The sequence below is a fragment of the Capsella rubella genome, unplaced genomic scaffold (genome assembly GCF_000375325.1).
Source record: "Capsella rubella cultivar Monte Gargano unplaced genomic scaffold, Caprub1_0 scaffold_6, whole genome shotgun sequence".
In the NCBI taxonomy this organism is placed as follows: domain Eukaryota; kingdom Viridiplantae; phylum Streptophyta; class Magnoliopsida; order Brassicales; family Brassicaceae; genus Capsella; species Capsella rubella.
The window spans coordinates 6,151,925-6,177,935 of record NW_006238918.1 but is presented as its reverse complement, the minus strand read 5'-3'; the positions used below and the strand labels follow the sequence as shown (position 1 = coordinate 6,177,935).

Genomic DNA, 26,011 nt, shown 5'->3' with positions numbered 1-26,011 from the left:
ACGCAAAAAAAAATAAAAAACAACAATAATAAAAATAATAGGCTTAAAACGTCGTCGTTCCGAGAAAACACGGCGTTGCTTAGCCGCGCTTTTTTTTCAGGTCGCCGAGGTTGGTCGGATCCATTCGACGTCTCTCTTCCTCCAAGAAAGAAGGGATGCGAGGTGAAACAAGTAATCTCTGCTTCGATTGCCTCGATCAACGTACCAAATCAGACTTCTCCGATCAGATCGTCTTCTCTTACGGCCTCTCTGATTCACCGCTACCTTTTGGATCCTCCGCCGTCGTGGAGGTCTCCGTCTGTTCTCCCTCCTCTAGTCGTCATTTGTATTGTAGATTTCAATGGTGGAAGTTTTGAAATTAGAGCTGTTTCAATTGGTGTTTGTGTAGGTCTCTGATTCTGGCGAGGAAGTATCTGCTTCTTCTTCTTGTGAATTGGCTTCGTCTCAGTTCATTTTGGAGTATCTCCGGAAGGAAGAACATGGTTGCTTGGCTAATTACGTGTACGGTCTCGGTTATTTTCTCCCTAGGCTGAGACTTGAATCTATCAAATAATTTCTCGTTGAGCAACCTTCTTTTTTTGCAGCGAGAGATGTGTTGTTGAATCTGATGAGTGTTTGGTTTGTTCACCCAGTGGCTCTCAGGCTACTGAAATTGATGACACTGAGAACATTGCTTGTGGAACTGTTACTTGCGAGCTTCCAGGTAGTTTTTCATGTTGGAGAAGAATAGCTGCACTTTTACCAATTGCTCAGATTAAAAAATGTTCCGCATCTGATCTTCAAAAGCTTGCTGTTAGTTTCTTTTCTGATTGTCCAGAAGATCAAGTTTTAGCCGCTCTACATTGCCTGATTGATGGGAAGCCATCTGGACAAGAAACCCACAGTTTCCTTCGTCTTCTTGGGTTACCATTGTCAGAGGAGAACAGCAAACCTCGATATCTGAGGCATCCGAACCTTACACCGGTCTTAGGAATTCTGACATCATCTGATTGTTTGGTCTCAGTGCTTCCCAAATCCCCGTATACATTAGAAAATATTCTCCACTACAGCCCCAGTGCTATTAAGTCAGAATGGCATAGAAGTTTTCTGATATATCAGCTATTGTCTGCTTTAGCTCACTTGCATGGGTTGAGGGTTTCACATGGGGACATTCGCCCGTCAAGCATATTGTTGTCTGATTCATTATGGAGTTGGTTAAAGATCTATAGCAAGCCTGATGTAGGTTCCAGAGATGCCAATCCATCTGCTTCAAGAAGATCGTGGTGTGTAGAGGGCTGTTATTCTAATGGCCTTTATGCTGATCTTATTATTTCTTCAGATTTGGACTGGCAGAGTCACTTTAATAAATGGTGGAGGGGAGAGTTAAGTAATTTTGAGTATCTACTCGTCTTAAACAAACTAGCAGGCCGAAGATGGGGGGACCATACATTTCATCCGGTAATGCCATGGGTCATAGATTTCAGCAGAAAACCTGAAAATGATAGTAACTCAGGCTGGCGGGATTTGAGAAAAAGCAAATGGAGATTGGCGAAAGGAGATGAACAATTAGATTTCACCTATTCAACATTTGAGTTTCCGCATCATGTTTCTGATGAATGTCTGTCTGAGCTGGCTGTTTGCAGCTACAAAGCAAGAAGACTACCACTGAGTGTCCTGCGGAAGGCAGTTCGGTCTGTGTATGAACCTAATGAGTATCCCTCTGACATGCAAAGGCTTTATGATTGGACCCCTGACGAGTGCATCCCTGAGTTCTACTGCGATCCGCGCATCTTTTTCTCCATTCATCCTAGTATGTCTGATTTGGCGGTACCTCCATGGGCAAGCAGCCCTGAGGAGTTCATTAAATTGCATCGAGATGCCCTAGAAAGCCCTCGTGTTTCATCTCTAATGCATCACTGGATTGATATTACTTTTGGTTACAAAATGTCAGGACATGCTGCTATTACTGCAAAGAATGTTATGCTGTCTTCATCTGAGCCGACAGTACCAAGGTCAGTTGGACGTCGTCAACTCTTTTTTCGACCTCATCCAGTGCGCCTTGGTTTCTCCCGCGAAAAAGAAAAATGTAGAAATGAACTAGAAATGCATACGTTTCATGGCTTTGGTGTGGACAACAAGAGGTCCATCGTCCTCCAAGCTGATGAGTATCTGGAAGAAACTGAAGAGGCATCTGCATTTTCTGATCATGCATCAGATCTAAGTCCAAAGTATCACCTTCAAAACTTTGTTCAGTCTCCTTTGCATGAATCTTACAGTGAAAACACTAACAACGTAAATACTAGTCTCCCTGAAACTTCAGAAAACAAAGCTTTACCATCAACTATAAGTGTGAATTATCTACTGGAGCATATGGAGGTGAGAGATAAAGAATCGACGGAACTTCAAGAATTATTACTTTGGCGGCTAGATTCCTGCGCAAGAAACTTTTCCGAGGACATTGCAGGGGATATTTTTTCTATTGGCTGTGTCTTGGCAGAACTGTATTTGATGAGGCCGCTATTCAACTCTGTGTCTTTGGCTACTTATTTAGAAGATGGTGACTTACCTGAATTGGTGAAGGAACTTCCTCGTCCTACTCAGGTACTTGTCGAAGCATGTATTGAACAAGATTGGAGAAGGTATTTTTTTCTCACCCTATTTCGGTTACCCTGTTTTCTTTGATACTTCCCTGTGTTAATGACTGTGTGATATGTGCTGATAAAGAATGTGTAGTAACACATTTTGTTCTTTTAGGTGTGAATGTCTAATTTATCTCTCTTCCTTCTGAAACATGTAGGAGGCCCTCAGCAAAGAGTCTTTTGGAATCTCCGTATTTCTCGGCTACAGTGAGGTCAGCTCATTTGTTTGCTGCTCCACTTCACCTTTTGGCCAAAGGTCAAACACGCTTGTGTTATGCTGCAAGTTTCGCCAAACAGGGAGCGTTGAAAACAATGGGAACATTTGTTGCAGAGATGTGTGCTGTGTACTGTTTGCCACTAGTCACAACACCTTTATCTGACGACGAGTGTGAATTGGCTTATGTACTTCTCAAGGAATTGACAAAATCTTTGACACCAATGGCAGTGCAGAGACTTGTCTTGCCTTCTATCCAGAAGATCTTACTGGTACGCATGTATTGTTGGTTCCTGATGGAATTTTGAAATCTAAATCTCTGTGTAGTTAGAGTATCAGCAACTTGTTAAGTTCAATTAATGTCTTCTGACAGAGTATCATATGTTAGACCACAGGTTACTCGCATTTGAAAGTTTCACTTCTTCAAGATTCGTTTGTGAGGGAACTTTGGAATCAAATTGGAAAGAGAGTATATCTTGAAATGATTCATCCTTTAGTCATATCGAACTTGTATAATTCTCCGGACAAGATCTCAGCTTCTGCTGCTTCTGTGCTACTGATTGGTTCAAGCGAAGAGCTTGGTGCCCCTGTTACAGTACATCAGGTCAGAGAAGATTTCCTGTCTTCCACTCCATAATTATTATGTCTAACTTTCATCGTGTATTCTACGCGTTTCTGAGTTTCTTTTTGGATGCTGACTTGTCTCTTAATACAGACTATACTGCCTCTGATTAGTTACTTCGGAAAAGGAATATGCACTGATGGGATTGATCTGCTGGTCAGAATTGGTACACCCTATCTGTTGGTTCAAGCAACTTGCTCTACCTGGAAATTTCATATCTAGCTAAGTGATTGTTGTATTGTTAAATTTTCAGGGAGACTGTTGGGTGTGAACTTCATTGTCAAACAGATGCTGCCATTGCTTGAACATGTTGTTTGCTTCTGTATAGATCTTTCTTCTATGAAAAAACCAGAGCCGGTTCAGAGCTGGTGTTCTTTGGCGCTAACTGATTGCCTAATCACACTTGATGGTCTAGTTGCTCTAATATCAGACGAGTTGCTCATACTTGAGCTGACCAAAGTATGTTTTAAAATTTTGCTCTGTCTATCTTTACTGTAGTTTATGTTAAGCACTTATGTTTTCGTTTTGTTGTTGTGGCTTGTCTTATCATTACATAGGGTCGGTTGTGCCTACATGTAAGAGTTCTTATGCAGAAAAATCTTGAGTTGCGGGTCCTTCAGGTATTCTTGATTTTCGTTTTCTATTTTTGTTTATCAGTAACTTTGAGGGAGGTGTAAAGGATAATGATGTATAATCAAGATGTACGACCTGGTTTAAGTTGTCTAAGTGGTGAAAGAAGATTGACTCAAAAAAGAGAGAGAAGATTTAGCTTAATTTTAGTGGCTCTGTTGTGAAGTTTAGTCTATTGGTAGTTGCATTACTAGGCATGCATAAATGCCTTCTTTATAAGAAAATCCATTGATACACTTTACTGTCACTGCGAACATATGGAAGGCCTTTTTAACATTGGATTTTCTTTTTAAATGGTTCTATCTTCAATGTTCCAGTTTGCTGCGACTTCCTTGATGTCAATTTGCCAGCGGCTTGGACAAGAGTTGACTGCATTGCATGTTCTTCCGCAGTTGAAGGAGCTTTTTGATGAGTTTGCTTTTTCTGAGAAAAGTACAGATGCATCTGACTCTTTAAGTTTGAAGATCAGGGCTGCTGAACAAAACTTTCATCCAGGATCTCCAATCAAAAGCCGTATGGATCTTGTGTGCGTGTTTCACCTGAATCATCAGTAAATAACTTTTTGTGTGATTCCTTTTTTTCCCTAACGTGGTAGGAATTACAGGTTGCTTCTCTATCCTTCTTTCGCCTCACTTCTTGGTATGGAGACATTACGTCAAGGTTGTCCAACCTGGCTACTCCTTGAGCAATATCTGCTAAAGCATCATAACTGGAAGGTATTCTTTCTTCATCTATAGAAAAACTCTGATTTCTGTTGCAATAAATTTTGATATATACAGATTTCCATTGAGCTATGAACATTTATCACTGAATCTATTTTGATTCAGTGGGAATACACAGGACGATCTTCTCGATATAATATGGAAGCTAGGCCTATGTTATCCAAGGCCTCTAAGCACCCTCCTAAGATGTTGCTCAACGGATCTGGTCGGTTGGTTCCCCAATTGCAGGGGTTTAGAAATTCAAATCAGTTAAAACCTCATATACATGTCCCAGTTGAAGAACAAGAAGCAGTTTCGATAGCGCGTGAACCGTGGTCATGGTTTCCTAGTCCAGTAACTTGTTGGGATGGGCTTGACATAGGGCGTTTTGGAAACCTCAAAGATGAGCATCGATGGAAAACTAAAGCATCTGTTTTGTCTTCTGCGCGTGCCCATCATGGAGCTCTAAGATCTTTAGTGGTTTCTGAAGATGAGTGTACAGTTTTCACTTCAGGAATTGATCCAGGGTTTAAGGGAAGTGTTCAGAAGTGGGAACTAGCAAGCTTAAGTTGCGTATCTGGTTATCATGCCCATGAAGAGGTTGGTTCCTTGTATTATTATTACTTTCTTACGGCTTGCACATAATTATCTACTCTCTTACTTGTATAATATGAAGTATGCACCTAATTGTTTCTTTATATTTTAGGTTGTTAATGACATCAATATACTGTCATCCACCGGAAAGATAGCATCTTGTGACGGAACTATACATGTGTGGAACAGCCTAACCGGGAAACTAGTATCTTTGTTCTCCGAGTCACACACGGATCAAGATCAAGCGTCCTCATATCCGTCATCAAAGAATAATTCCAATCAGTGTAATAGAAATGCATCACATGGATTATCAAGTGGGATATTTGATGAGAACTTGTATACATGTATGCATTATTTAGAATACATGGATCAGCTAGTTGTTGGAACCGGATTCGGTGCCCTCAGGTAAAGTAGACATTACACTAAATCAAGATAATAAAGCATTAGATATAACTTGCAACAATTTTTGCTCAATTCCACTGCACAATTCAGGTTTATCGATCTAGGTCGAGGCCAGAAGCTTCAACTTTGGGGAGGAGAACCCATTGAATCTGGATTCACTTCTCTCGTATCTGCTCTTTGTTCAGGAGGGTCTCAGACAAAACATGGAGATGGAGTTTCAGTATCACCTTCTTGGATTGCAGCTGGTTTTAGTTCTGGCCAGTGTAGGCTATTTGACTTAAGGGAAAGTGGTTTTATTTCCTCGTGGAGAGCTCACGACGGATACGTGACAAAGGTGAATTAAGCTGTTTATCCCTCCCGAAACGAATATAAATTCCAGAATTAATGTGGCTTTTCTTCCCATCTTCATTTTTTTTCTTACTTGCAGTTAGCGGCACCTGAGAGCCATTTACTTGTTTCCAGCTCACTTGACAAAACTTTACGGATGTGGGACTTAAGGAAGTGAGCAAAACAATCATAACGGATTTTTTTCTTTCTTGTGAGTTTTTGTTTTAGTTTTCCTTGGTATCTATATGTGATAACAACTGGTTTATTCTGGTAAAACAGGAGCTGGACACCACAGCCTTTTGTTGTCAAAGGGCACGACGACGGTGTTTCAGGTTTCTCCATCTGGGGGAATGACGTTATTTCCATCTCAAGAAACAATATCGGGATTTTCTCACTGTCAAAGTCTCAAGACGAGGTAGTCTCGCACTCTGTATTGACTTTGGCTATAAGCCTAAACTAAGATTAGAATTTGGTCAATGAACCACGTTTGATAGTCGTTTTATGCACGGAAACATCGTGAAACAAGGTCAAGTATATGATGAAAATGACCGGTTTTGTTCAATTGACAGGAGGAGCAACAGCAGCAGCAGCGGCTTATACCACAGAAACTGTATATGGCGGAGAAAGGAGGAAGGGTCAGATCGGATTTATCAACCATTTGTGTTTTGCCATTCTCCAGATTGTTCATCGTTGGAGCACATGATGGTTACTTAAGAATCTGTTGTTGAAATTTATATACAAACTGTATACAGTATATCATATAATTGTTTTTTTTTACAAATCATACGGCCCTCTGTTTTTTTTGTCTTTGTATTTTATGTTTTGGATAGTGCCAAGCACGTTTCTGATATGATTGTGATGGAGACAAAGAGGAATGATTTTTTAATGGCTAAATATAGTAATGAGCAATGTTTCTAAACCACTTTTACTATTGGTATTGGAAATCCACTTTACTATTGATCAAGTTATATTTGATAAATTAAAGGCACAAAAACAGAACACAGTGGATAACAATTCTAAAACATTGGTTGAAAAACATCATCCTAAAAAGATCTGAACTTTGGATGTTAGATGATGAAATAGTTAGTGTGGTTACAGTAAGAATATGACTGGAATGAGCACAAATGTTGAATTGTAAATTGTTAACAACACGGTAACATAACTTTAAAAATGATGATAGTATAATCTTTCAGATAAAATTTGCTACAGCCCCAAAGATCATCACCGATTTAAAACCATAAGAAGTGGTGATAACGAAGACAATTTAAATGTAAGGAAGACAAAATTTAACAAAAAGGAACAATGACAGTTGCAGTATTAGACGACTTTTTTTTAACATAGACATAGTGAAAAGAAAAAGAATAAATCTTTGCTTACGAAGAAAAATCCTCCATTGTTATGCTTTTTCTAAAGCTCAAACTCTTCATCCCTAAGGGCCAAAGCAGCAGCTTCTTCTTCATCATCATCAACAGCAAAGTACTCGTTCTTCTCCTCTGGCCTAAACATATGAAACATGATCACATAGAACACCAAACTCACTATCTCCTCTGCTGCAAAACTCACCCACTGGTACTTATAAGCCGCAATGGTTTTAAGCGCAAACACCACGATTCTCGTGAAGTATAGGTATCCGATGACAACAATGTAGAACTGTCTGAACAAGGTGAGCTTGGACAAGTTCTTGGCAGCTTTACCATCGGTTTTCGAGGTTTCTCTCAAAGATCGAATTGACCAAACGATAGGGAAGATAATAGCGCAGCAACAGATGATATCAACCAGCAAAAACACTTGGTTCCATGTGACCCAATCTCTGATAAAAGGTCCAGTCTCACCAATCACAATCGAAGCAATGTTGGCTAATACCTGAAGTGGGATCACAATGATCAAAACATTCTTCTCTTTCTCCTGCAAGAACGGCTTCAAAAACGACCAGCCAGTTCCGATCAAGATGATCACGGTGAAGAGCAGAACAACACGGATAAATTGGAAGATGTAGAAGAGGATGTCCCAGCCATGAGGCGTTCCAGTGATCTTGACGTAATGTTTATCTTCAGCTGCACAGATCAGATTCAATGATTTGATTAGAAGCAGACCTGCCATGAGAAGATGGATCCGGTGAACGGTTTGCTTGTTGGTCCAGCAAGTGTAGCTCCAGAACCCGAGGAAAGCAACGTAGCAGAGGAAAAAGAAGGAGTAGAGAGTAGGTAATTGAGTAGATCCAGCTGGTAGATAGTCTTTGGATCCGTTGGGATCTTTGTTATACATTTCTGTGCGAACCGCCATGGAAACCTTGGTTTCAGGGACGCAATTGGCGAAGAAGAGAGAGTACTCGTTTGGGGAAGTGACTGGGTAAGATTGGTTGAATCTGGAGTTGGGAGGTGGAGACAGATCTCTGAATGTGAAGAGATGAGTGACGTAGTGCGAATCTAGAACGCAGAATCTAGAGTTCTGCTGGATCTCGAGGAGGACCTGGAGAAGAGACTCTTCGGAGAGGAGGAAGAATCCGAGACGCGAAGCTTCTGGATTCGGATCTGAGGATGTGGAGACGACGGAGACGGAGGAGACTGAGACGGTGACGTGGCCGGTGTGTGTGAATCCGAATTTCTCGAAGAGGATCATCGGACGAGCGTCGTCGGAGATGGCGAGGGATTTGATCTCCGCCATAGAAGGAGGAACCACGGCGAGGAACGCGGCGGAGATGAGGAGGAAAACGACGACGGAGAAGGGCATTTTCGTCATTGTTTCTCCGGGGGAAATGAGAGAGAGAGACGTGTAAAGGAGGAGGAGGAGGAGGAGGATTAAATAACCGTCGGCGAAGTTTGTTTTTATAGTAGTCTCCTTTTAAGTTTGTCAGATCTGAATCTCTCTCTCTCACTAGGCAATTTTCACTTGTACAATTTAAAGTTTGACCAATAAAAGTTAAATACATGTACAATAAGCAATAACAAATTTGATTTTTAATAACACATGATGTAAATTTATTATAGGATGTAATGTAAATTAGGTAAATTTAGCTTATATTATAGTATTATACGATGTATAATTCAATGATATTTAGGTAGATAATAAAACGTTGGTTTAATATTTTACTTTTATTTTTTTCGATGCCAAACTTTTACATTTCTTAAAATGGTCGATGAGTTACTATTTTTATAGTATAGATTATAATGATGAGTCATCATTTTCGTTTGCCATATAAAGAAACCGTTCCGTTTTCTGACAAACCTTTGATTATAACTGTGCCCTCTTCTTCAACGAAAAATTGCATCTTTCTTTTTCCGTGCATAGCAAAAGTCTCCAGCTTTTTGATCTTCAAATCCCTAGTTTTGTTGCGTTTACTCCATCGATGGAGAAGACATTGCCATCGTCATCACTCACTGAGAATCTCCTCATTGAAGAGAGAGCAGAAGTGATGGTTTCCGAGAATGGCCGTCGCTTTAGAAGAGCCCATTTTCTAAAACCCTCTTCGACCTCCATTGATGGTTCTGCAGCCAAGCTTCCCCGTCGTGAAGAACAACGTCGCTCCGATACTTCTTTGCAACTAAAGCGCTTGTCTTCGAGGGGATTATTCTCGGGGTTTTGGTTTGCAGAGCTTCATTTCGTCTCTTGGCTTGGAAAAATGGAAGCTTTGTATGGTCACATTTGGAAAAAAGCAGGGATTTTTGAAGCAATCAAGGCATCGGCTTACAATATCACCAAAAACCCGTCTCTGATTTTCTCCGTTGCAGAGAAATGGTGTTCTGAAACCAAATCCTTCATCTTCCCATGGGGTGAAGCGACGATAACGTTAGAGGATGTAATGGTGCTTCTAGGGTTTTCTGTTTTGGGTTCTCCTGTTTTTGCTCCTTTAGAGAGCTCGGAGATGAGAGATTCCGCAGAGAAACTGGAGAAATTAAGAGCAAAGAAAGCTATCAAAGATAAGAGAGTGAGCATACTATCATGGATTTCCATCTTCTTGGGTAGAGGTGATCAGATGGAACATGAAGCTTTTCTTGTATTGTGGCTTTCGTTTTTTGTTTTTCCAGCTAGATCTCGTCGTTCCATTTCGAAACATGTTATCCCAATCGCTGTTCGTTTAGCTAGAGGTGAAAGGATTGCTCTTGCCCCTGCTGTTCTCGCAGTTCTGTACAAAGATTTGGGTCAACTCTGTGATTTCGTTAGAGGAAAATGTGCTGGCAAAGTTCAGTTCAAGTCTCTGTTTAAGTTAGTCCAAGTTTGGGCATGGGAGAGGTTCAGGAACATAAGACCAAAGGCTAGAGAGATACCCAAAGGTGAACCCAGGATAGCTCAGTGGGACAGTCTCGTACAAAGATCTAATAAAGTAAGAATGAATTTTGATGATTTCGACTGGCGACCTTACACTAAACCGTTGAAGAACTGGAACCCTCTTCGGTTTTACCTTGAAGAAGCTATGTGGGTGACTGTTGATGACAATCTTGAAGATGAGTTTGTTTCATTTGCTCGATGTGTGAGGAGTTCTCAGCTTGTTGGGATTGGTTTTGTTGAGGATTACTATCCTAATCGTGTTGCAATGCAATTCGGGCTGGCTCAAGATCTCCCTGGTTTGGTTACTCTTCACAGACACTTTACAGAAAAGGAGTCTTGGGATGATTACAGTAAGTCTCTTAAGGGTTTTAAGCTCTACATGCCTTCACGCCTTGATCAAGGTTCGGTCACTGCGAGATACCAAGACTGGTGGTTGAAATCAGTTTCAGACTCTCTGGGTTCTAAAGAGATGCAGAAAGAATCAACGAAGCTTTTAATGCAAGGAATACATTTGATGATGACGATGATGATATAGATGTATCTCCCAATGTATTGCCTTTGAGTCAAGTGATTCAGAAGTTGGAAGAAGGCTTTCCTGCAAAATACAGAAGATCTAGGATGAGTAGGTTAGCAAAGAGATATGTGCACAGGACGCGAGCTCGTGAGGATGATGATGAGAGCTCTATGGATGAAGAAGCTGGTTACATGACCGTTTCCCAATTGATCAGATTTAGGAAGAAGTTTAGTGATGTAGAGCAACCTGGAGGTGATGCTTCTGAATCATTTGGAAAAAGAACTAGAAGATATCGGGTGGTGGATAGCGATGATGATTCAGAGCCTTGTCAAAACCATGCTTCGATGGAAGTAGAGGATGATGATACTGCCAAAATAGCAGAGATCACAAGGCAATCATGTGATAATGTAAATGGAAGACATGTAGAGAAGAAGGCAATGATCGATGATGAGATCAAGGAAGCAGAGTCTTGGGTACATGAAGATAGAGAATTGAAGAAGAGATGCATTGGAAAGATTGCAAGTGAAGTTAAAAAGGAAGAAGAAGTTGATGAAAAATTGAGGCAGAGAAAGCTTGTAATAGAGAGGATAGCATTGGAGCTGGAGACTCGAATTATCAAGGTGGAGAAGAGTTTGGCAAAGATTAGAAATTGGAAAGCCAGAGACCAGACCAAAGTTGGAATGTCTCTGCTTAGGTAGTTTATGCCATTTGATCTGAAACTTTTCAAGAAAATTTTAGGGAAACAAAACTATAAATAACTCTCTGGAGAGTACTATTCAACTTTTGTATAGTCGATTTTTAGTGTTGGAAAGCTTCAAAGACCTCTGTCAGATAGTCTTAGATAACAATATCTTCCACAAGCAAATTGCAAACTACACGTCGTTTTCTCAAAGACTTAACATAAAGATCCTACAAAACCTGCAAATAACGTTTTCTTGGTCCAAAAACAAACCTACATAGCAAAACGTGGAGAAGCAAAGTACAATACAACAAACATATACTATACAAGCAACAACAATGAACACTCACTCACCCTCTCTCTCTCTCTCCTTATTACAAAAGAAAAGAAACATCACATAACGCAGAAGATCTGGAGAAGAACCAAGGACTTGAAACTTCACATAAAGCTCGAAACTTTACGACAATTTACACCTCGATTTTTTCCAATGGCTATCCAGCTTCAGGCTTTAGGTCATGGTACTCACTCTTGTCCGTGTCTGTGCTATTCCTAGGAGGATCTGAATCTCTTGTTGCCCCATTCTGACTCCTTCGTCTTCTCCTATCCTGAATTCTCAAAATTGGTATAAGCTTTCAGCACCAAACTCAACAAAATATCTATTTGGTTAATAGACACAAGATGCCGTTTTCAAAATTTTGTTACCTCTCTAGGAATTGGGTATTCTTCGGATTCAAGCATACGGGCAACTTGGCTCATCCTCGGTCGTTTCTCAGACATTGGATCAACACATCTTAGAGCAGTCAAGAGTGTTCTTTTTAAAGCACTTGTAGATGGTTTTGTCTCCAGGTTTGGGTCAATCACTTCTTCTGATCGTCTTTGTTGGACCATCATCTTCAGCCATTCCACCAAATGTACCTACGACATGATTAAAAAGGTGTCAGAGAACACTCTTGAGGGAGCAGAGTTTACGTGTTTTGAAGGTTTGTATGAACAAAACTTTTTGAAAGTTACCTCAGGTGGTGGGCGAGCATAGTCTACAGGATATCTACCAGTTATAGCTTCCAAGAGTACAACCCCAAAGCTGTAGACATCACTTTTCTCATTGAGAAGACCGGAATTCGCATACTCTGGAGCTACATAGCTGTAAAACGGAACCAAAAGAAGTTAGTTGTTTCTCAAGAGCAACTTGTAAAAAGTGTAAAGGGTGAGAATATAGAGAGACGTCACTACTTACCCAAAGGTACCCATAACTCTAGTAGTTATAAAACTTTTATCAGCGCCAAGCAGTTTGGCAAGTCCAAAGTCAGAAATTTTAGAATTGAATTTGTCATCAATCAGAATGTTGCTGGACTTTATGTCTCTGTGCACCACTTTTGGCTCAATCGCCTCGTGAAGATACGCGAGCCTGCATCACCACCCATCACCTCAGATGAGAATATAGAAAAAACATAACCGAGAAATAAAAAGATAAAGTCACAAGACTTACGCTTTGGCTGTTCCAATAAGAATTTTTACTCGTGCCTCCCATGTAAGATATTCATGATTTTGATTGTCTCCACGGAGCCATTGCTCCAAATTTCCATTGTTAACATACTCATATACCAGCATCCTAGTTAAGTGTTACAGCATCCGATTATTAGTGAAATTCAGAAGAAAATCTACAGATCATTTACAACAGAACATACATACCTCTGTGTTCCTTCCATGCAATATCCAAGAAGGCGGACCAAGTTTTTGTGGCGAACATGACCTATAGCTTCAACTTCTACCCTGAAGTCTTTGTCAGCTTGCCCTCTAAGAAAATACAAAACATCACCATTAGAAAAAGAAGATTCAGGAAATGAAACCTCGAATCTTGATTCGCAATTTCCAAAAGAACTTACAGATTGTTGAGCAACTTTTTAACAGCAACAGGAGTACCATTAACAAGGTTGCCACGGTAAACAACTCCATATCCACCATCACCAATGATATTATCCCTCGAAAACTGATTTGTAGCCATCTGAAGATCTCTAAGAGTAAACCAATGTCCCCAACCGAGGTGAGAAAACTCAGGAAGACCAGACAAAGGAGATGGAGCTGTCAAAGGATTAGCAGAAGAAACGCTCGAGCCATCTTTTTTCTCCAAGTGATTAAACGAGCCTGATCGGCTACTATCTCCATTTTCTGACTCTGCTACTACTATCCCCTTTTCAGGTTCTTTATCTCCAAACTTCTCACTAATAGAGGGATATCCATTGCCACCATTGCTTGAAGAAACCTCGTCGACTCTAATCTCTTTAATTTCTTCAGGAACGCTAGTAGTAATCTGACGGCTAACAGGGACTAGATTAGAAGAAGATCTAGAGGTTTTTCTTCTGAAAGTAAGCCATAGTGATATAGCTAAAACTACAACGAAAATCGCTGAGAGAACAATCACTATTATCTCCCATAGCTCCAAACCACTGTATTTCCGAGATAATGTGTCATTTAAACCCGAACTCATCTTCTGAGCTCCGCTTTATTCACCTGTAAAATGATGAGAGGCAAAACCGATGAATTCAGAACTCAAAACACCCAAAAAACTCTTTAATAACCATAACTTTTTGCTGCTTGAAAACAAAATGAGACAATGAAAAGAACCATTTCTAGAACTGAGTCAAAGTAATCGAACTCCGGAAACAAAAAGCTTATACCAAATATCAGATTTGAGCTACTGAAACATAGAAATCTGGCCAAACCCACATAGAAAATGCACATAGCCTCTCCTTTAAGAAGACAGAAATGGAAAGGAACAAGCAAAAAGACAAGAAACAGAAGAAAGACTAAGAAAAATCAGATTCATAAAACCAACATTGTACCTAAGCCCCAAGAATTGCCAGCTGCCAGATTATTCAGTTCTCAAACCAAACGCCAGCTAAACCACTAAGCAGCTGTAAAGAAAACTACAGGTTGAACCAAAGCTAATCTAGAAAAAACTCTACCGACAAATAGAAACTATTCAGAAACTCATAAATCCGTCGCATTGTCTGATAAACAGAAACCAAAGAACACCAAAAAGAGATTTTTGAGAAACTCAAGCATTGAACACAAAGAACTAATAATTACAACTAGGATTGTAAAGTGAAGGAGAACAAACCTGATGGCCTAAAATTTTTTTTGGGGGGGGGGGGGGGGGGGTTTCAGAGCGACATTGAAGGAAAAAGTCAGATCTTAAGCAGCATTGACTAGAAAGTTTCTAGCTTTGGATCTTTTTTTTTGTGAGGATCTCTAACCTACAGACAAGAACATAAGCAGTGAAAAGAAAGAAAGAAAAAAAATCAAAGACCAGAAATGAATGTGAGTGGGAAAGATTGAAGCTTTACCCTTGCAGCTGTGTTCCAATGATAATAACAAAAACAGTAACAAAAATAAAAGGAAAAAGAGATATAATCCAATTATTTATTCTGGCTTTTATTAGCTAGCAAAAGTGACGACCGACGAAGACGAAACAAGGTGAAGACTTTTTTTCCATTTTTTTTTTTGTGAAGACGGATTAAAAAGTTTAAAAGAGTTTGAAGAAGACTCAATTTTTTTTATTTTTTTTTGTCTACAAGAAGACTCACTATATAAAGGTTACATTGTTTTTTTTACGTGTATAAGTAACTGACAGACTGTAACTAAAAAGGGGAATGCCAAACTAAATCTAATTTTACTCGTTGACAAAAAAATAAAACTCATTTACTTTTTGTTTTAATTATAAACTTGTTGAACAAATGTAGTGTTTTTTTTTCATATTTTGGGGGTTGTTTACTTATAAATAAATGTCAAAATTAATGCCATTTAAATGGTTTTATTTATGTAAAAGAAAGAAACGTCTGATGTGTTTTGTTATCTCTCCAAACATGAATGTTAATAATCTCACTGGGAGTTTTTAGGATGGAAATAGAAAGAAAAAAATAAGTAATGAAAGAGGTGAGTTAGATTAAAATAAAACTTTATTAATGGGACCTTTATAAACATATATATATATATATATATTTGTAAGGAAACATAGACCTAATGATTTTTCAATGCATGTGATAGTACGAGTGTTATACTCAACTTAAAAGCAGCCTATTTATTTTGATACATCAGATCATCAGATTCACCATTCTCCACCCATCTTATATAGAGAGTTATAGTTTTCACATTTCAGCATTAAAAAAGTCCAAGCTGAAAAAGAAGAGAATGATGTCCAAAGTCTAACTAGGCGGCTCGATTCATGTTGAAAATTTTTATAGTATTTTATAAATCTCCCATGACACATATTGATGAAAATGACATAATGTTTTCTTTAGTACGTGTTAATGGGTGAATGAAACATTGGAATCATAAAGTTGATGATTCCATTTTCACTAGTTTTGATTGACTAGCCAACCCATGAGAAAAGATTAACGGTCGACAGTTACTACAGTAGTTCTTGTCTGAAACTAGTGTGAGTGATCATCTAGTTATATCGTAAACAACTAAATCATCAGTGTTGATGATTTGTTCGTCATATCCATCGACCGAGCCTATAGATATGTTTTCACTATCTCCGAATATCTTTCTTTATCTACAACTTTTGTGTTTGGTAGAATGCTTTCGTAGTTTTTTTTTTTTTAATATATCTGTTGCTTATAAAAAACACGACATAGTGGAACTTGCCAAAATACATTGAAATGGGGATATTTTAGAAAATACAAATCCAACCCCCCCACTACAATATGAACTTCTAAGCATTGTTTTTGTTTTGCGGATAAAACAAACAAAATAAAATAAGTGATTAGCAGCAAAAACAAACCTTAGTAGAAGCTCGAGATTTTATTATAACATACAAATTTCTGAAAAGACGTGTATGAAATTCTCGTTCGCCCGACAGTTATTACCCATAAACCAATGTAAAAATATTTGGTTGAAAGAAACGAGTAGTAAAATATTGTCTTTTAACATTTGTTTTTTCTTTGGATGGGGCGAAATTTGAATTATTTCTAAATAAAGGGGTCTTTATAGAAAACGTATAAAGAAAGGGACAATAACTGAAAGAGAATAAAGCATGGAAAAAAATTAAAAAAAAAAAGGAGCAAAGCACACCATCACCACCATTGAACTTCCCCTCTCTCACACGCAAGTTGTACTCTCTCTCTCTCTCTATCTTTCTCCCATCTCCTTCTTTTTCTCTCCTCGCCGTAGAAGAAGAGATAAGCTCCGATCTGACAGTGACCTGGGAGTTTCCTTCAGCCTCCGGAAGAAACAGTCGTCGATATTGTCTCAGAGATAAAGGATGTTTTGCGACTGCTGCTTCTATTGGAACCAAGGAGTCTCCGAGTTGGAATCTGAATCCTACGAGTCAAAGCCTTTCTCCCTTCCTTTGCCTCTTCCTCCATGGCCTCAAGGAGGTAAAACTAGTTCAGAGAACCATCCTTTTTCTTGGAAATTGCAATTTCTACTTTTAGCTTTGCATAATTTTGTTACAAAACCAAACTAGTGTTTTCCATCAAAGATCCAAGTGGTATACTATTACATAAGTACATGTTTTAAAAGTAGTTCTCATTTCAATTTTTTTTTTTATGTCATAAACATTTATTAATTTCTTGAATTTGCTTTAGTTTATCAAAACAATTGATTATGATCAGTCATACATCAGAACCAAACTAATGTTTTAATCTTTGAGTTTTCCTTTTTCTAAAATACTAGTTCGTTTTGAATATTCAACATTGGTTTACCTGTTCCTTTGTTTGACAATTTGAGATTCAAGATATTTTGTTCCATGGTCAAAGTTATTTTGGACTCAGTGAACATTTAATGGAACTGAAGCAAAAAAAAAGGTGTACCAATCAACGTTATTAGTTTCTGACCTTTATGTGCAATTAATCTTCACATGTTGTATAATTTGGATATGGTTTTCGTGAGCTTCAATAATGTGAGCAATAATGCTCCAACAAATATGGATGGATGTGGTATACTTCCATTCAAGCATTGTTTATTTATGTTTTTTTTTGTGTGTTTGTTGTTACTTTTGATTCGATATGTTTTGATTCTTCTTTATGTCTTAAGTGCCAACTACCCTTTGGATAAAGTTGAGTAATGGTTGATGATGTTAAAGTTTGATAATTCTATTAGTGGTTATGATTCCTCTTGCTTAATTTAAATGCTGTCAAACTATCTTGATTGGAATATTTCTTTCTAATGTTGGTTAGTCTTTGTTTTCAGGCAGTGGTTTTGCTACCGGAAGGATAAATCTTGGAGAGATCGAAGTGGTGAAAGTAACCAAGTTTGATAGAGTCTGGCAATGTGGCACGTCCCGTGGTAAAACGAGATGCGCCTCTTTTTACAAACCTGTGGGGATACCTGATGGTTTCCATTGCCTTGGTGATTACTGCCAGCCAAACAATCAGCCATTAAGAGGCTTTGTTCTTGCAGCTCGGGCTAACAATAATGCGGATGATCATCGTCCTCCCTTGAAAAAACCACTGAACTATTCTTTAGTTTGGAGTTCAGATTCAGATTGCTACTTCTGGTTGCCTAATCCTCCGGCTGGCTACAGAGCCGTGGGAGTTATTGTCACTGACGGATCAGAGGAGCCTGAGGTTGATGAAGTGAGATGTGTAAGAGAGGATCTTACCGAGAGTTGTGAAACCGGTGAGAAGGTTCTTGGCGTGGGATCTTTTAATGTTTGGAGCACTAAACCTTGCGAGAGAGGGATTTGGTCTCGAGGAGTGGCGGTTGGGTCATTCTTTTGCTCCACTAGTGATCGGTCTTCTGATAATAAATCCTCCATGAACATTGCCTGTTTGAAAAATCTTGATCCGAGCTTACATGGGATGCCGAATCTTGACCAGGTCCATGCACTTATTCAGCATTATGGACCGATGGTTTACTTCCATCCCGAGGAGACTTACTTGCCTTCTTCCGTGCCATGGTTCTTTAAAAACGGAGCTTTGTTGTACCGGTTTGGGGCATCACAAGGCGAACCGATTAACTCTGATGGCTCGAATTTGCCTGCGGGTGGAGAAAACGACGGGGGCTTCTGGATTGATCTCCCTGAAGACGACGAAGTTAGAAGTAATATAAAGAAGGGAAATATAGAGAGCTCAGAGCTTTACGTCCATGTGAAACCCGCGCTTGGCGGGATTTTCACTGACATTGTGATGTGGATCTTCTGTCCATTTAATGGCCCGGCCACACTCAAAATCGGGCTTCTCACCGTCCCCATGAACCGCGTTGGAGAGCATGTTGGTGATTGGGAACATTTCACATTCCGGATAAGTAACTTCAATGGCGAACTTTCACAAATGTACTTCTCACAGCATAGCGGTGGAGGATGGGTTGATGTATCGGATCTTGAGTTTGTCAAAGGAAGCAACAAACCAGTTGTGTACTCGTCTAAACACGGGCACGCGAGTTTCCCGCACCCGGGACTGTATCTCCAAGGCTCGTCGAAGCTCGGGATTGGAGTGAGAAACGATGTTGCTAAAAGCAAGTATGCGGTGGATTCTAGTCAAAGGTATATGATAGTGGCAGCGGAGTATCTAGGCGAAGGAGCGGTTTCAGAGCCGTGCTGGCTGCAGTTCATGAGAGAATGGGGACCAACTATAGTGTACGATTCTGCAGCTGAGATCAACAAGATCATTGATCTTCTTCCTCTGATTTTGAGGTATTCTTTTGAGAGTCTGTTTCCTATTGAGCTTTACGGCGAGGAAGGTCCTACGGGACCAAAGGAGAAGGATAATTGGGTGGGAGATGAAATGTGTTGAAAGCTTTGGTTTTGTAAGCTGGAATGAAGAAGTCTTCTTTTTCCTTGCATGGCTTTGGGGAAAAAACAGAGCTCCTCTGTTTCAGTAAAACTTTTGCCAAGTGTTTTTGTGTAATAGTGTGTAGTTATATGATGTTACATTGTTACTTGTAAAGTTGAATGGCTGAAAAAAATCAGCACACCAAAAAATTATAATGTCTATATTTGTTGGTTTCATTGCACAATGTGGGACAGATAGATTCCTAAGTGATAAAAGTTGTCATGTTTTTGAATCTGATTAGTGATCATGTTACATGTGCTTTATAGCCTGTTACATTTACTGGAACGACGTCGTTACAAGACTCAACGTTGGGATATCTAGGATAAGTTGTGGTAGACTTGGTCGTAGGTTACAAAAACTCAAATCGGATTCTAAAACGACGGCGGTGAAAGGAACAAAGTTTAAGTTGAGCCAAGACACAGCAAATGAGCATAAAAATTCCAAAAGAAAGAATAACGAAGAAATTTCAAAATCTAATTCAATTCAACGTATACTTACTTTCCTTAAATTAGGAATTTTTTTCAGAGACAATTGAGATCCGAACAAGTATGGTGAGACTCAAGGCGAGTCTCTGGGTTCTTCTCCTCACGCTCGTTTCAATTCAGTTAAAGGGTTCGTTTGGATCTGAAGAAGCTTATGTCACGCTTTTGTATGGAGACGAATTCTTATTGGGAGTTAGGGTATTAGGTAAATCGATTCGTGACACTGGATCCGATAAAGATATGGTCGCTTTGGTCTCTGATGGTGTCTCAGATTACTCTAAAAAGCTACTCAAGGTTTGGGGCAATTCTCTTTTCCACACTCACAGTTTGGTTTTGATTTTTTTAATTCTCTAGTTATTGACGTTCGTTGATCTAAAACAAAGCTTCTCTTTTTAATTGAGTTTGAGCTTGAATTTGATCAACATAACGCTCACTGGTTTGTGTAAAGGTGTTTACTTTTGTTGTATTTTTGATTCTTCAGGCTGATGGATGGAAGGTAGAGAAGATTAGTTTACTGGCGAATCCAAACCAAGTTCATCCAACAAGGTTCTGGGGTGTTTACACAAAGCTTAAGATCTTTAACATGACTGATTATAAGAAAGGTAGGAGCTTTCTGCGGTTTTTCTTTTGGATTCTGGTTCCAGAACTTGAATCTCATAAATATTTGTCTTTTTGTGCAGTTGTTTATCTTGATGCTGATACTATTGTGGTAAAGAACATTGATGATCTGTTTAAATGTTCGAAGTTTTGCGCAAACTTGAAGCATTCTGAGAGGCTAAACTCTGGTGTCATGGTTGTTGAACCATCCGAAGCTCTTTTCAATGATATGATGCGAAAAGTGAAGACTTTGTCGTCTTATACTGGAGGAGACCAAGGGTTCTTGAATTCGTACTATCCAGATTTCCAAAACGCTCGTGTTTTTGATCCTAGTGTAACTCCTGAAGTCTTGAAAACCAGACCAGTTCCTGCTATGGAGAGGCTTTCAACATTATATAACGCTGATGTTGGTCTTTATATGCTTGCTAATAAGGTATTTTCTTAGGAAAAAAGTTTGTAGTTAGGCTTGTGGTGTCTCTTTGGTTCTGTTTTTCATTTTGCTGTTAAAGTCTATGGCTTACTATGAAATCGATGTGATCTTTGAATGTGTACTGGTTAATTTGAGATTGGTTTTGATTTGTTCAAGGTATAATTATCATTTTATTCAGCTGTTTGAATCTTGAGTTTTCTCATTATTTCTGCAGTGGATGGTGGATGACAGTAAACTTCACGTTATTCACTACACTCTAGGCCCTCTTAAGCCTTGGGACTGGTGGACAGCATGGCTCGTAAAACCTGTTGATGCTTGGCAAGTAGGTCTTCTTCTTCTCTATGGGTTTAAGGTTTCTTTTGAGTGAATTTCTTTTAGTCTGATTTCATCAAGAACAATTTCAGAGCATTAGGGTAAAGCTTGAGGAAACTCTTCCTGGAACTGGAGGTGGCAAAAACCAACATGATGACCTCGTTGTCAAGTTTCTTTTCTTGTTACCTCTTTGTGTGCTATTGTTCTGCATTTACCGATCCATTCAGGTTAAGATTCTTTGGTGCCTTCATCTCTGCTACATTCATCATTTTTGGATCACAATTTAATTTATGTTTTCTGATTTTCTTGCAGGGTCGCGAGGGTTCATTGTGCTGGAGCTCGTTAATTAGATCTCTTTATTACAAAATCAGGTCTAATGCAACACTTGGTTATAGCGGTGTATCTACCATGAATCCCAGCTATCAAGTGAGTTTCAACATCATATTGTTGTGGTTGACTTTTTTTAAAAATTTGATCTTTTTTTTTTTTTGTCATCAATTAAAAATTTGATCTAATTTGAACAATGTTATTATTGCTTCTGTCTACAGCCCCACAGTGGCAGCACACTGTCCAAGGTTCCTCAACACTTAGGGGCAGTTTCAGTTGTAGTCTGTCTTACTTCTGTTCTGATATCTCTTGGAATTTCCTTTGCGATTGTGCCGAGGCAAATCATGCCAGGGACTGGCTTGATCTTGGTGTATGAATGGACTTTTACAATCTTCTGTCTTTTGTTTGGTGGCTTCTTAGTTTTTGTACATCAACATGGAAAGAAAATAGCAATACAAATAGAATCCTCGTCCTTGGATGATTCTGCAAAAGGTATGGTCCTGAGAAAAAAAAAAACTGTGATGATCGGAAATTGTACCATTCTCTACTAAGTTGAGAAGTAAGAATAGTGATTTCCACCTTTGTTTTGTCAACAGGTCATCAGCGAGCAGGTGTGTCTTGTGATGTTACTACATTTTATTATGGATTAGGGATGGCTTTTCTGGCTATTGCTGCAGTTTCTTTGCCTTACATTTTAGGGATTACCGCTTTATTTACAAGGTAAAGTTTCTTAATAAACTTGCTAAGAATGGTTCTTGTTATTGATGATTAATCCTTATACTTTGACTTGATCCCTCTTCTAAGATTTGTCATGATTGAATCTATAGTTGCTGATTCACTACATATTGAACAGGTTGGGTCTAATGGTGGGTGTAGCCATAATTTTAGCTGCCTTCATGACTTATGCTTCAGAGCACCTCGCAATCAGATGGTTCTTGAAAGGTCTAGAAGACCGTCGTGACACGATGAGATCAAATTCCTTTTGTTTCCTCTGTTGACACAACAAGAACAACAACAAAACACACCTGAAGAAATGTGTCACCATTGTAACTTGCAGAAACACTCTAGCCTATAATCCTGAGTCATTGTAGCTCTGTCTTGAAATGGTTACAGCTTTGTAGCTTTGTTCTTTCTTTGTCATCATGTATTGTTGCCGTTTCTCTTCTTTTACATTTGTACAGATTTTATTGTTAATACTGAAGATCCCATTAGTGGGCTAATCATCTTTCTAAAGCTTATTTAGCTTAAAATAACAACACATGATTCCATCAAGAACCATAAGAAGATGAGAAGAGACATTTCAAAGTAAACCGCGGCTTAAACATGACTGTGGGTTAAACCATTTGTTGTGAAAAAAAAAAACATTTGTTGTCCGAACCGTACCGACCAAGATTTAATAATTGAATTAATAAAACCGGACCATCGTCGGCAACCCAACATCTCCGATGAGTTTAAAGTTTGATTTCGCAGTTCTGCTTCGGTTTCTCAGTAAACTCACAAGAGCTTCATCCTAGAGATTCGATTTAAAAATCAAAACTTGCATCGAAGTTGAACCTTATTGCTCCCTCCGGTGTTGCGGTCACTTCAGTAAGGTAAGCTTGTTCAATATGATATATAATCTCTGATTGATTCTTCATGTTCATTTGAATACGAACTCGATTATATTAGGTTTAAAGGAAGCAGCTTTGTTCTTCTTTTCCAAGTATTTATTTTCTTAACCTAATTACTCAGTCTTCTTCTTCTCTTGATTACAGAGGAGATACAATGCGCTTCCCAACTTCGATAATCAATGAACATCGCCGGTTCTATTCGTCGTCACGATCATGGGTATCTCCCATTTGCTTCTCGGATAAAATGAAGAAACCAAACTCACCACCCGAATCCTCAATCTCACCATTGGAAACTAACCCCAAAACCAAGTTTATCTCTCACGCATCTGCTATCGAATTGATGAGACGAGAGAGAGATCCTCAGCGTTCGCTTGATATATTTAACAGAGCTTCTCAACAGAAAGGTTTTAACCATAACAATGCTACATACTCTGTTCTTTTGGATAATCTCGTTAGGCACAAGAAGTTTCTAGCTGTTGATGCGATTCTTCATCAGATGAGGTACGAGACTTGTAGGTTCGAGGAAAGTTTGTTTCTTAACCTGATGAGACATTTCTCTAGGTTTGATTTGCATGATAAAGTGATGGACATGTTTAACTTGATTCAAGTGATTGCTCGTGTGAAACCTTCTCTCAAATCCATTAGCACTTGTCTCAATCTCCTTATCGATGCAGGGGAGATTAATTTGGCCCGGAACCTCCTCTTGTATGCCAAACATAACCTTGGATTGCAGCCAAATACTTGCATTTTCAATATTCTAGTGAAGCACCACTGCAAGAATGGGGATATTGATTCTGCATTTCGAGTTGTGGAGGAGATGAAAAGATCTGGAATTTCGTATCCCAATTCGATTACTTACTCAACCCTTATGGACTGTCTGTTTGCACACTCGAGGTCCAAAGAAGCGGTGGAATTGTTCGAGGATATGATCTCAAAAGAAGGGATTTTGCCAGACCCTGTGACTTTCAACGTTATGATTAACGGATTCTGTCGTTCAGGGGAAGTTAAGAGAGCCGAGATGATTTTAGACTTCATGAAGAAGAATGGATGTAACCCAAATGTATACAATTACTCAGCTCTGATGAATGGATTCTGTAAAGAGGGAAATATTCAGGAAGCTAAACGAATCTTTAACGAGGTGAAGGAAGTTGGGCTGAGACTCGACACGGTTGGTTATACCACATTGATGAACTGCCTCTGTAAAAATGGTGCAATCGATGAGGCCATGAAGTTACTTGGAGAAATGAAAGCATCCAGGTGCAGAGTTGATGCATTAACTTGTAATGTAATACTCAAGGGCTTATCCAGCGAAGGACGATCTGAAGAAGCTCTTCAGATGCTGGATCAATGGGGATGTGAAGGAGTTCATCTGGACAAAGGTAGTTATAGGATCATACTGAATGGGTTGTGTCACAATGGCAAGCTCGAGAAAGCGGTAAAGTTTCTGAGTGTGATGTCGGAGAGAGGGATGTGGCCTCACCATGCGACATGGAATGAGTTGGTGGTTCGGCTTTGCGGATCCGGGAATGCAGAAATGGGGGTTCGAGTTCTGATTGGATTTCTGAAAATAGGTCTCCAACCAGAGCCCAGTTCTTGGAGAGCTGTGGTTGAATCAAGTTGCAGAGAGAGGAAGTTGGTGCATGTCTTTGAACTTCTTGATTCTTTAGTTGCTTGATAATGCCCTTTATTGATATTGGTTTGGTTACATAGTTACTCTTCCAACCACTCATCACTGTACAAAATCAAGGACATAAGTTATTAATTTGAAGTTGAAGCTATCATAAGGGACAAACTTTGACCCTTTTCCCCAATATTGGCAACCAAGTCCATTAGAAAAGGTTTGAAAAGCAATGCAAGAACAGTTTCTCCGGCAGCTTCCATGGCAGTCGCTAAGACCAGTGTTCAAACTATCACCATCAAAATAGCCACTATCCATCATGTATCCTCTTCTTGGTTTGAAATACTACGACCCTTGCCTACAGGCTGTTGGCTTCTCCGTGATGCAGATCGCTGAGCTGTTCTTTGAATCCGTCTTGCAGGGTTCACTGATTTCGGAAATCCAGTTACTGCTATTGCTGCTGCTGACCACATTGGTTACAGTGATTTGGCCTAGAGTATCCAAGAACCAGCTGGGCAAGACCGAACTGTTACCTTTCTTAATCGAACTTGAATTCATAATCAATGTAGCGTCTGGATAGCTCTAAAGTCAAATGAGAGCTTCACTGGACCAGTAGATTTCACAGTGGCGCCAGACGAGTAACTGGTTAGCTCCTGATCGGTCTAGTCCTAGTCTGAATGCTCCTGAGACTGGGAACTGGTCACTTATCCAAGAAGTAACTGAAACTTCTTTCTTGGTTCTTAGGTTAAACCCAATCTTCATCTCTGGAAGTAATGTATTGGTGGGATGGTCGAAGCTTTGTCATAGTGGTGTGGAAAATAAAAACGCGTCGTGGCCTCGTGGGGTCTGTCTGTGTGCTTGTGGCCGATTAATTATGATGAGATGATGATGGTCTATCACTAATTCCAATTCAAGCATCGACGTTAACGACTTAAAAGTAATAATTTCCCAAGTCTTCGAATCTCAACGTGTAATGCAATCTTCCACACACACTTTTTCCTTAAAAATCTTTTTAGGTAATCGAAATATCATGAAGTTCGATTCATACGTCTCTCTAAGACGTTTATGACTTCTTTTTTCGTCTTCTATATGTAGTACGTAGTGTTTACATTACAAATGTTTTTGACAACAAAGTATATATATTTCCAAGTTCAAGTACATTGGATCATGATATTTTTTTGGGGTCTCTGTAATCCGTTTTGTAATACTGAAATAACAACCTAGAAAATGAATTTGTATATTTTGAAGTTTGAACTCAAATCTCTTGGTGTAAGCACTTAGCCAACCAACCAA

The 26,011-nt window shown here is 39.2% G+C and overlaps 8 protein-coding genes across 14 annotated transcripts; 5 read left to right on the top strand and 3 right to left on the bottom strand.

The window, feature by feature from the left end:
* The first annotated feature begins 7 nt into the window (after positions 1–7).
* LOC17883477 (protein GFS12) lies at positions 8–7,030 on the top strand. Of its 3 annotated transcripts, XM_023780103.1 has the most exons (17): positions 8–290; positions 389–501; positions 585–703; positions 818–2,618; positions 2,777–3,104; positions 3,221–3,436; positions 3,548–3,620; positions 3,708–3,913; positions 4,012–4,074; positions 4,402–4,610; positions 4,689–4,800; positions 4,912–5,385; positions 5,492–5,784; positions 5,872–6,115; positions 6,209–6,282; positions 6,388–6,523; positions 6,678–7,030. In XM_023780103.1, the coding sequence occupies exons 1-17, from the start codon at positions 156–158 to the stop codon at positions 6,834–6,836; spliced, it is 4,755 nt and encodes a 1,584-aa protein (XP_023635871.1). In that variant the 5' UTR covers positions 8–155; the 3' UTR covers positions 6,837–7,030. The 3 variants fall into 3 exon arrangements, with proteins under 3 accessions (XP_023635871.1, XP_023635870.1, XP_006289251.1); XM_023780102.1 differs by having other exon boundaries at positions 633–2,618; XM_006289189.2 differs by having other exon boundaries at positions 585–2,618.
* Positions 7,031–7,267: 237 nt separating this feature from the next.
* On the bottom strand, positions 7,268–8,929 carry LOC17884605 (protein GPR107). The gene has a single exon (XM_006287690.2). The coding sequence runs from the start codon at positions 8,845–8,847 to the stop codon at positions 7,516–7,518; it is 1,332 nt and encodes a 443-aa protein (XP_006287752.1). The 5' UTR covers positions 8,848–8,929; the 3' UTR covers positions 7,268–7,515.
* Positions 8,930–9,437: 508 nt separating this feature from the next.
* Positions 9,438–11,632, top strand: LOC17882117 (protein MAIN-LIKE 2). Its single transcript, XM_023780104.1, is given in 2 exon segments — positions 9,438–10,856; positions 10,859–11,632. Coding segments are annotated over 2 exon segments (2,130 nt in total). The 5' UTR covers positions 9,438–9,454; the 3' UTR covers positions 11,587–11,632.
* A 111-nt stretch (positions 11,633–11,743) lies between these two features.
* Positions 11,744–14,716, bottom strand: LOC17881571 (probable receptor-like protein kinase At5g18500). Of its 2 annotated transcripts, none has more exons than XM_023780105.1 (8): positions 14,686–14,716; positions 13,451–14,075; positions 13,257–13,361; positions 13,054–13,176; positions 12,802–12,972; positions 12,579–12,708; positions 12,270–12,482; positions 11,744–12,172 (listed from the first exon to the last, which is right to left on the bottom strand). In XM_023780105.1, the coding sequence occupies exons 2-8, from the start codon at positions 14,050–14,052 to the stop codon at positions 12,059–12,061; spliced, it is 1,458 nt and encodes a 485-aa protein (XP_023635873.1). In that variant the 5' UTR covers positions 14,053–14,075; positions 14,686–14,716; the 3' UTR covers positions 11,744–12,058. The 2 variants fall into 2 exon arrangements, with proteins under 2 accessions (XP_023635873.1, XP_023635874.1); XM_023780106.1 differs by lacking the exon at positions 14,686–14,716 and adding an exon at positions 14,243–14,341.
* Positions 14,717–16,618: 1,902 nt separating this feature from the next.
* On the top strand, positions 16,619–19,526 carry LOC17882482. Its single transcript, XM_006287357.2, has 2 exons — positions 16,619–16,945; positions 17,760–19,526. The coding sequence occupies exons 1-2, from the start codon at positions 16,831–16,833 to the stop codon at positions 19,301–19,303; spliced, it is 1,659 nt and encodes a 552-aa protein (XP_006287419.1). The 5' UTR covers positions 16,619–16,830; the 3' UTR covers positions 19,304–19,526.
* A 209-nt stretch (positions 19,527–19,735) lies between these two features.
* Positions 19,736–22,723, top strand: LOC17881512 (inositol phosphorylceramide glucuronosyltransferase 1). Its single transcript, XM_006287416.2, has 9 exons — positions 19,736–20,118; positions 20,306–20,426; positions 20,505–20,854; positions 21,066–21,173; positions 21,256–21,390; positions 21,476–21,589; positions 21,712–21,982; positions 22,087–22,210; positions 22,344–22,723. Exons 1-9 carry the CDS (start codon positions 19,891–19,893, stop codon positions 22,486–22,488), a joined length of 1,596 nt encoding a protein of 531 aa, XP_006287478.1. The 5' UTR covers positions 19,736–19,890; the 3' UTR covers positions 22,489–22,723.
* A 235-nt stretch (positions 22,724–22,958) lies between these two features.
* Positions 22,959–25,763, top strand: LOC17884580 (pentatricopeptide repeat-containing protein At5g18475). 4 transcript variants are annotated; one of them, XR_002833257.1, is made up of 3 exons: positions 22,959–23,082; positions 23,245–25,039; positions 25,140–25,763. XR_002833257.1 is itself a non-coding variant. In XM_006287498.2 (2 exons), exon 2 carries the CDS (start codon positions 23,255–23,257, stop codon positions 24,773–24,775), a length of 1,521 nt encoding a protein of 506 aa, XP_006287560.1. In that variant the 5' UTR covers positions 22,959–23,082; positions 23,245–23,254; the 3' UTR covers positions 24,776–25,763. The 4 variants fall into 4 exon arrangements, 1 of the variants encoding a protein (XP_006287560.1); XR_002833256.1 differs by having other exon boundaries at positions 23,245–25,053; XR_002833258.1 differs by having other exon boundaries at positions 23,245–25,363; positions 25,463–25,763.
* Positions 24,806–25,750, bottom strand: LOC17881656 (G-type lectin S-receptor-like serine/threonine-protein kinase At1g67520). The gene is given in 4 exon segments (XM_023779947.1): positions 24,806–25,259; positions 25,261–25,321; positions 25,324–25,514; positions 25,710–25,750. Coding segments are annotated over 4 exon segments (723 nt in total). The 3' UTR covers positions 24,806–24,829.
* Positions 25,764–26,011: the final 248 nt, after the last annotated feature.

Excerpts from the sequence above, each read along its gene's own strand:
- LOC17883477 (XM_006289189.2), top strand. The coding sequence starts at position 156 with ATGCGAGGTGAAACAAGTAATCTCTGCTTCGATTGCCTCGATCAACGT. Across the intron at positions 291-388 it reads GATCCTCCGCCGTCGTGGAG|GTCTCTGATTCTGGCGAGGA; the intron begins GTCTCCGTCTGT and ends GTGTTTGTGTAG. Across the intron at positions 4,611-4,688 it reads AAAAGCCGTATGGATCTTGT|GTTGCTTCTCTATCCTTCTT; the intron begins GTGCGTGTTTCA and ends TAGGAATTACAG.
- LOC17884605 (XM_006287690.2), bottom strand. The coding sequence starts at position 8,847 with ATGACGAAAATGCCCTTCTCCGTCGTCGTTTTCCTCCTCATCTCCGCC.
- LOC17881571 (XM_023780105.1), bottom strand. The coding sequence starts at position 14,052 with ATGAGTTCGGGTTTAAATGACACATTATCTCGGAAATACAGTGGTTTG. Across the intron at positions 13,177-13,256 it reads TGCATGGAAGGAACACAGAG|GATGCTGGTATATGAGTATG; the intron begins GTATGTATGTTC and ends ACACTTAACTAG. Across the intron at positions 12,709-12,801 it reads AGAGTTATGGGTACCTTTGG|CTATGTAGCTCCAGAGTATG; the intron begins GTAAGTAGTGAC and ends TCCGTTTTACAG.
- LOC17882482 (XM_006287357.2), top strand. The coding sequence starts at position 16,831 with ATGTTTTGCGACTGCTGCTTCTATTGGAACCAAGGAGTCTCCGAGTTG. Across the intron at positions 16,946-17,759 it reads TCCTCCATGGCCTCAAGGAG|GCAGTGGTTTTGCTACCGGA; the intron begins GTAAAACTAGTT and ends CTTTGTTTTCAG.
- LOC17881512 (XM_006287416.2), top strand. The coding sequence starts at position 19,891 with ATGGTGAGACTCAAGGCGAGTCTCTGGGTTCTTCTCCTCACGCTCGTT. Across the intron at positions 20,119-20,305 it reads ACTCTAAAAAGCTACTCAAG|GCTGATGGATGGAAGGTAGA; the intron begins GTTTGGGGCAAT and ends TTGATTCTTCAG. Across the intron at positions 21,391-21,475 it reads GCATTTACCGATCCATTCAG|GGTCGCGAGGGTTCATTGTG; the intron begins GTTAAGATTCTT and ends ATTTTCTTGCAG.
- LOC17884580 (XM_006287498.2), top strand. The coding sequence starts at position 23,255 with ATGCGCTTCCCAACTTCGATAATCAATGAACATCGCCGGTTCTATTCG.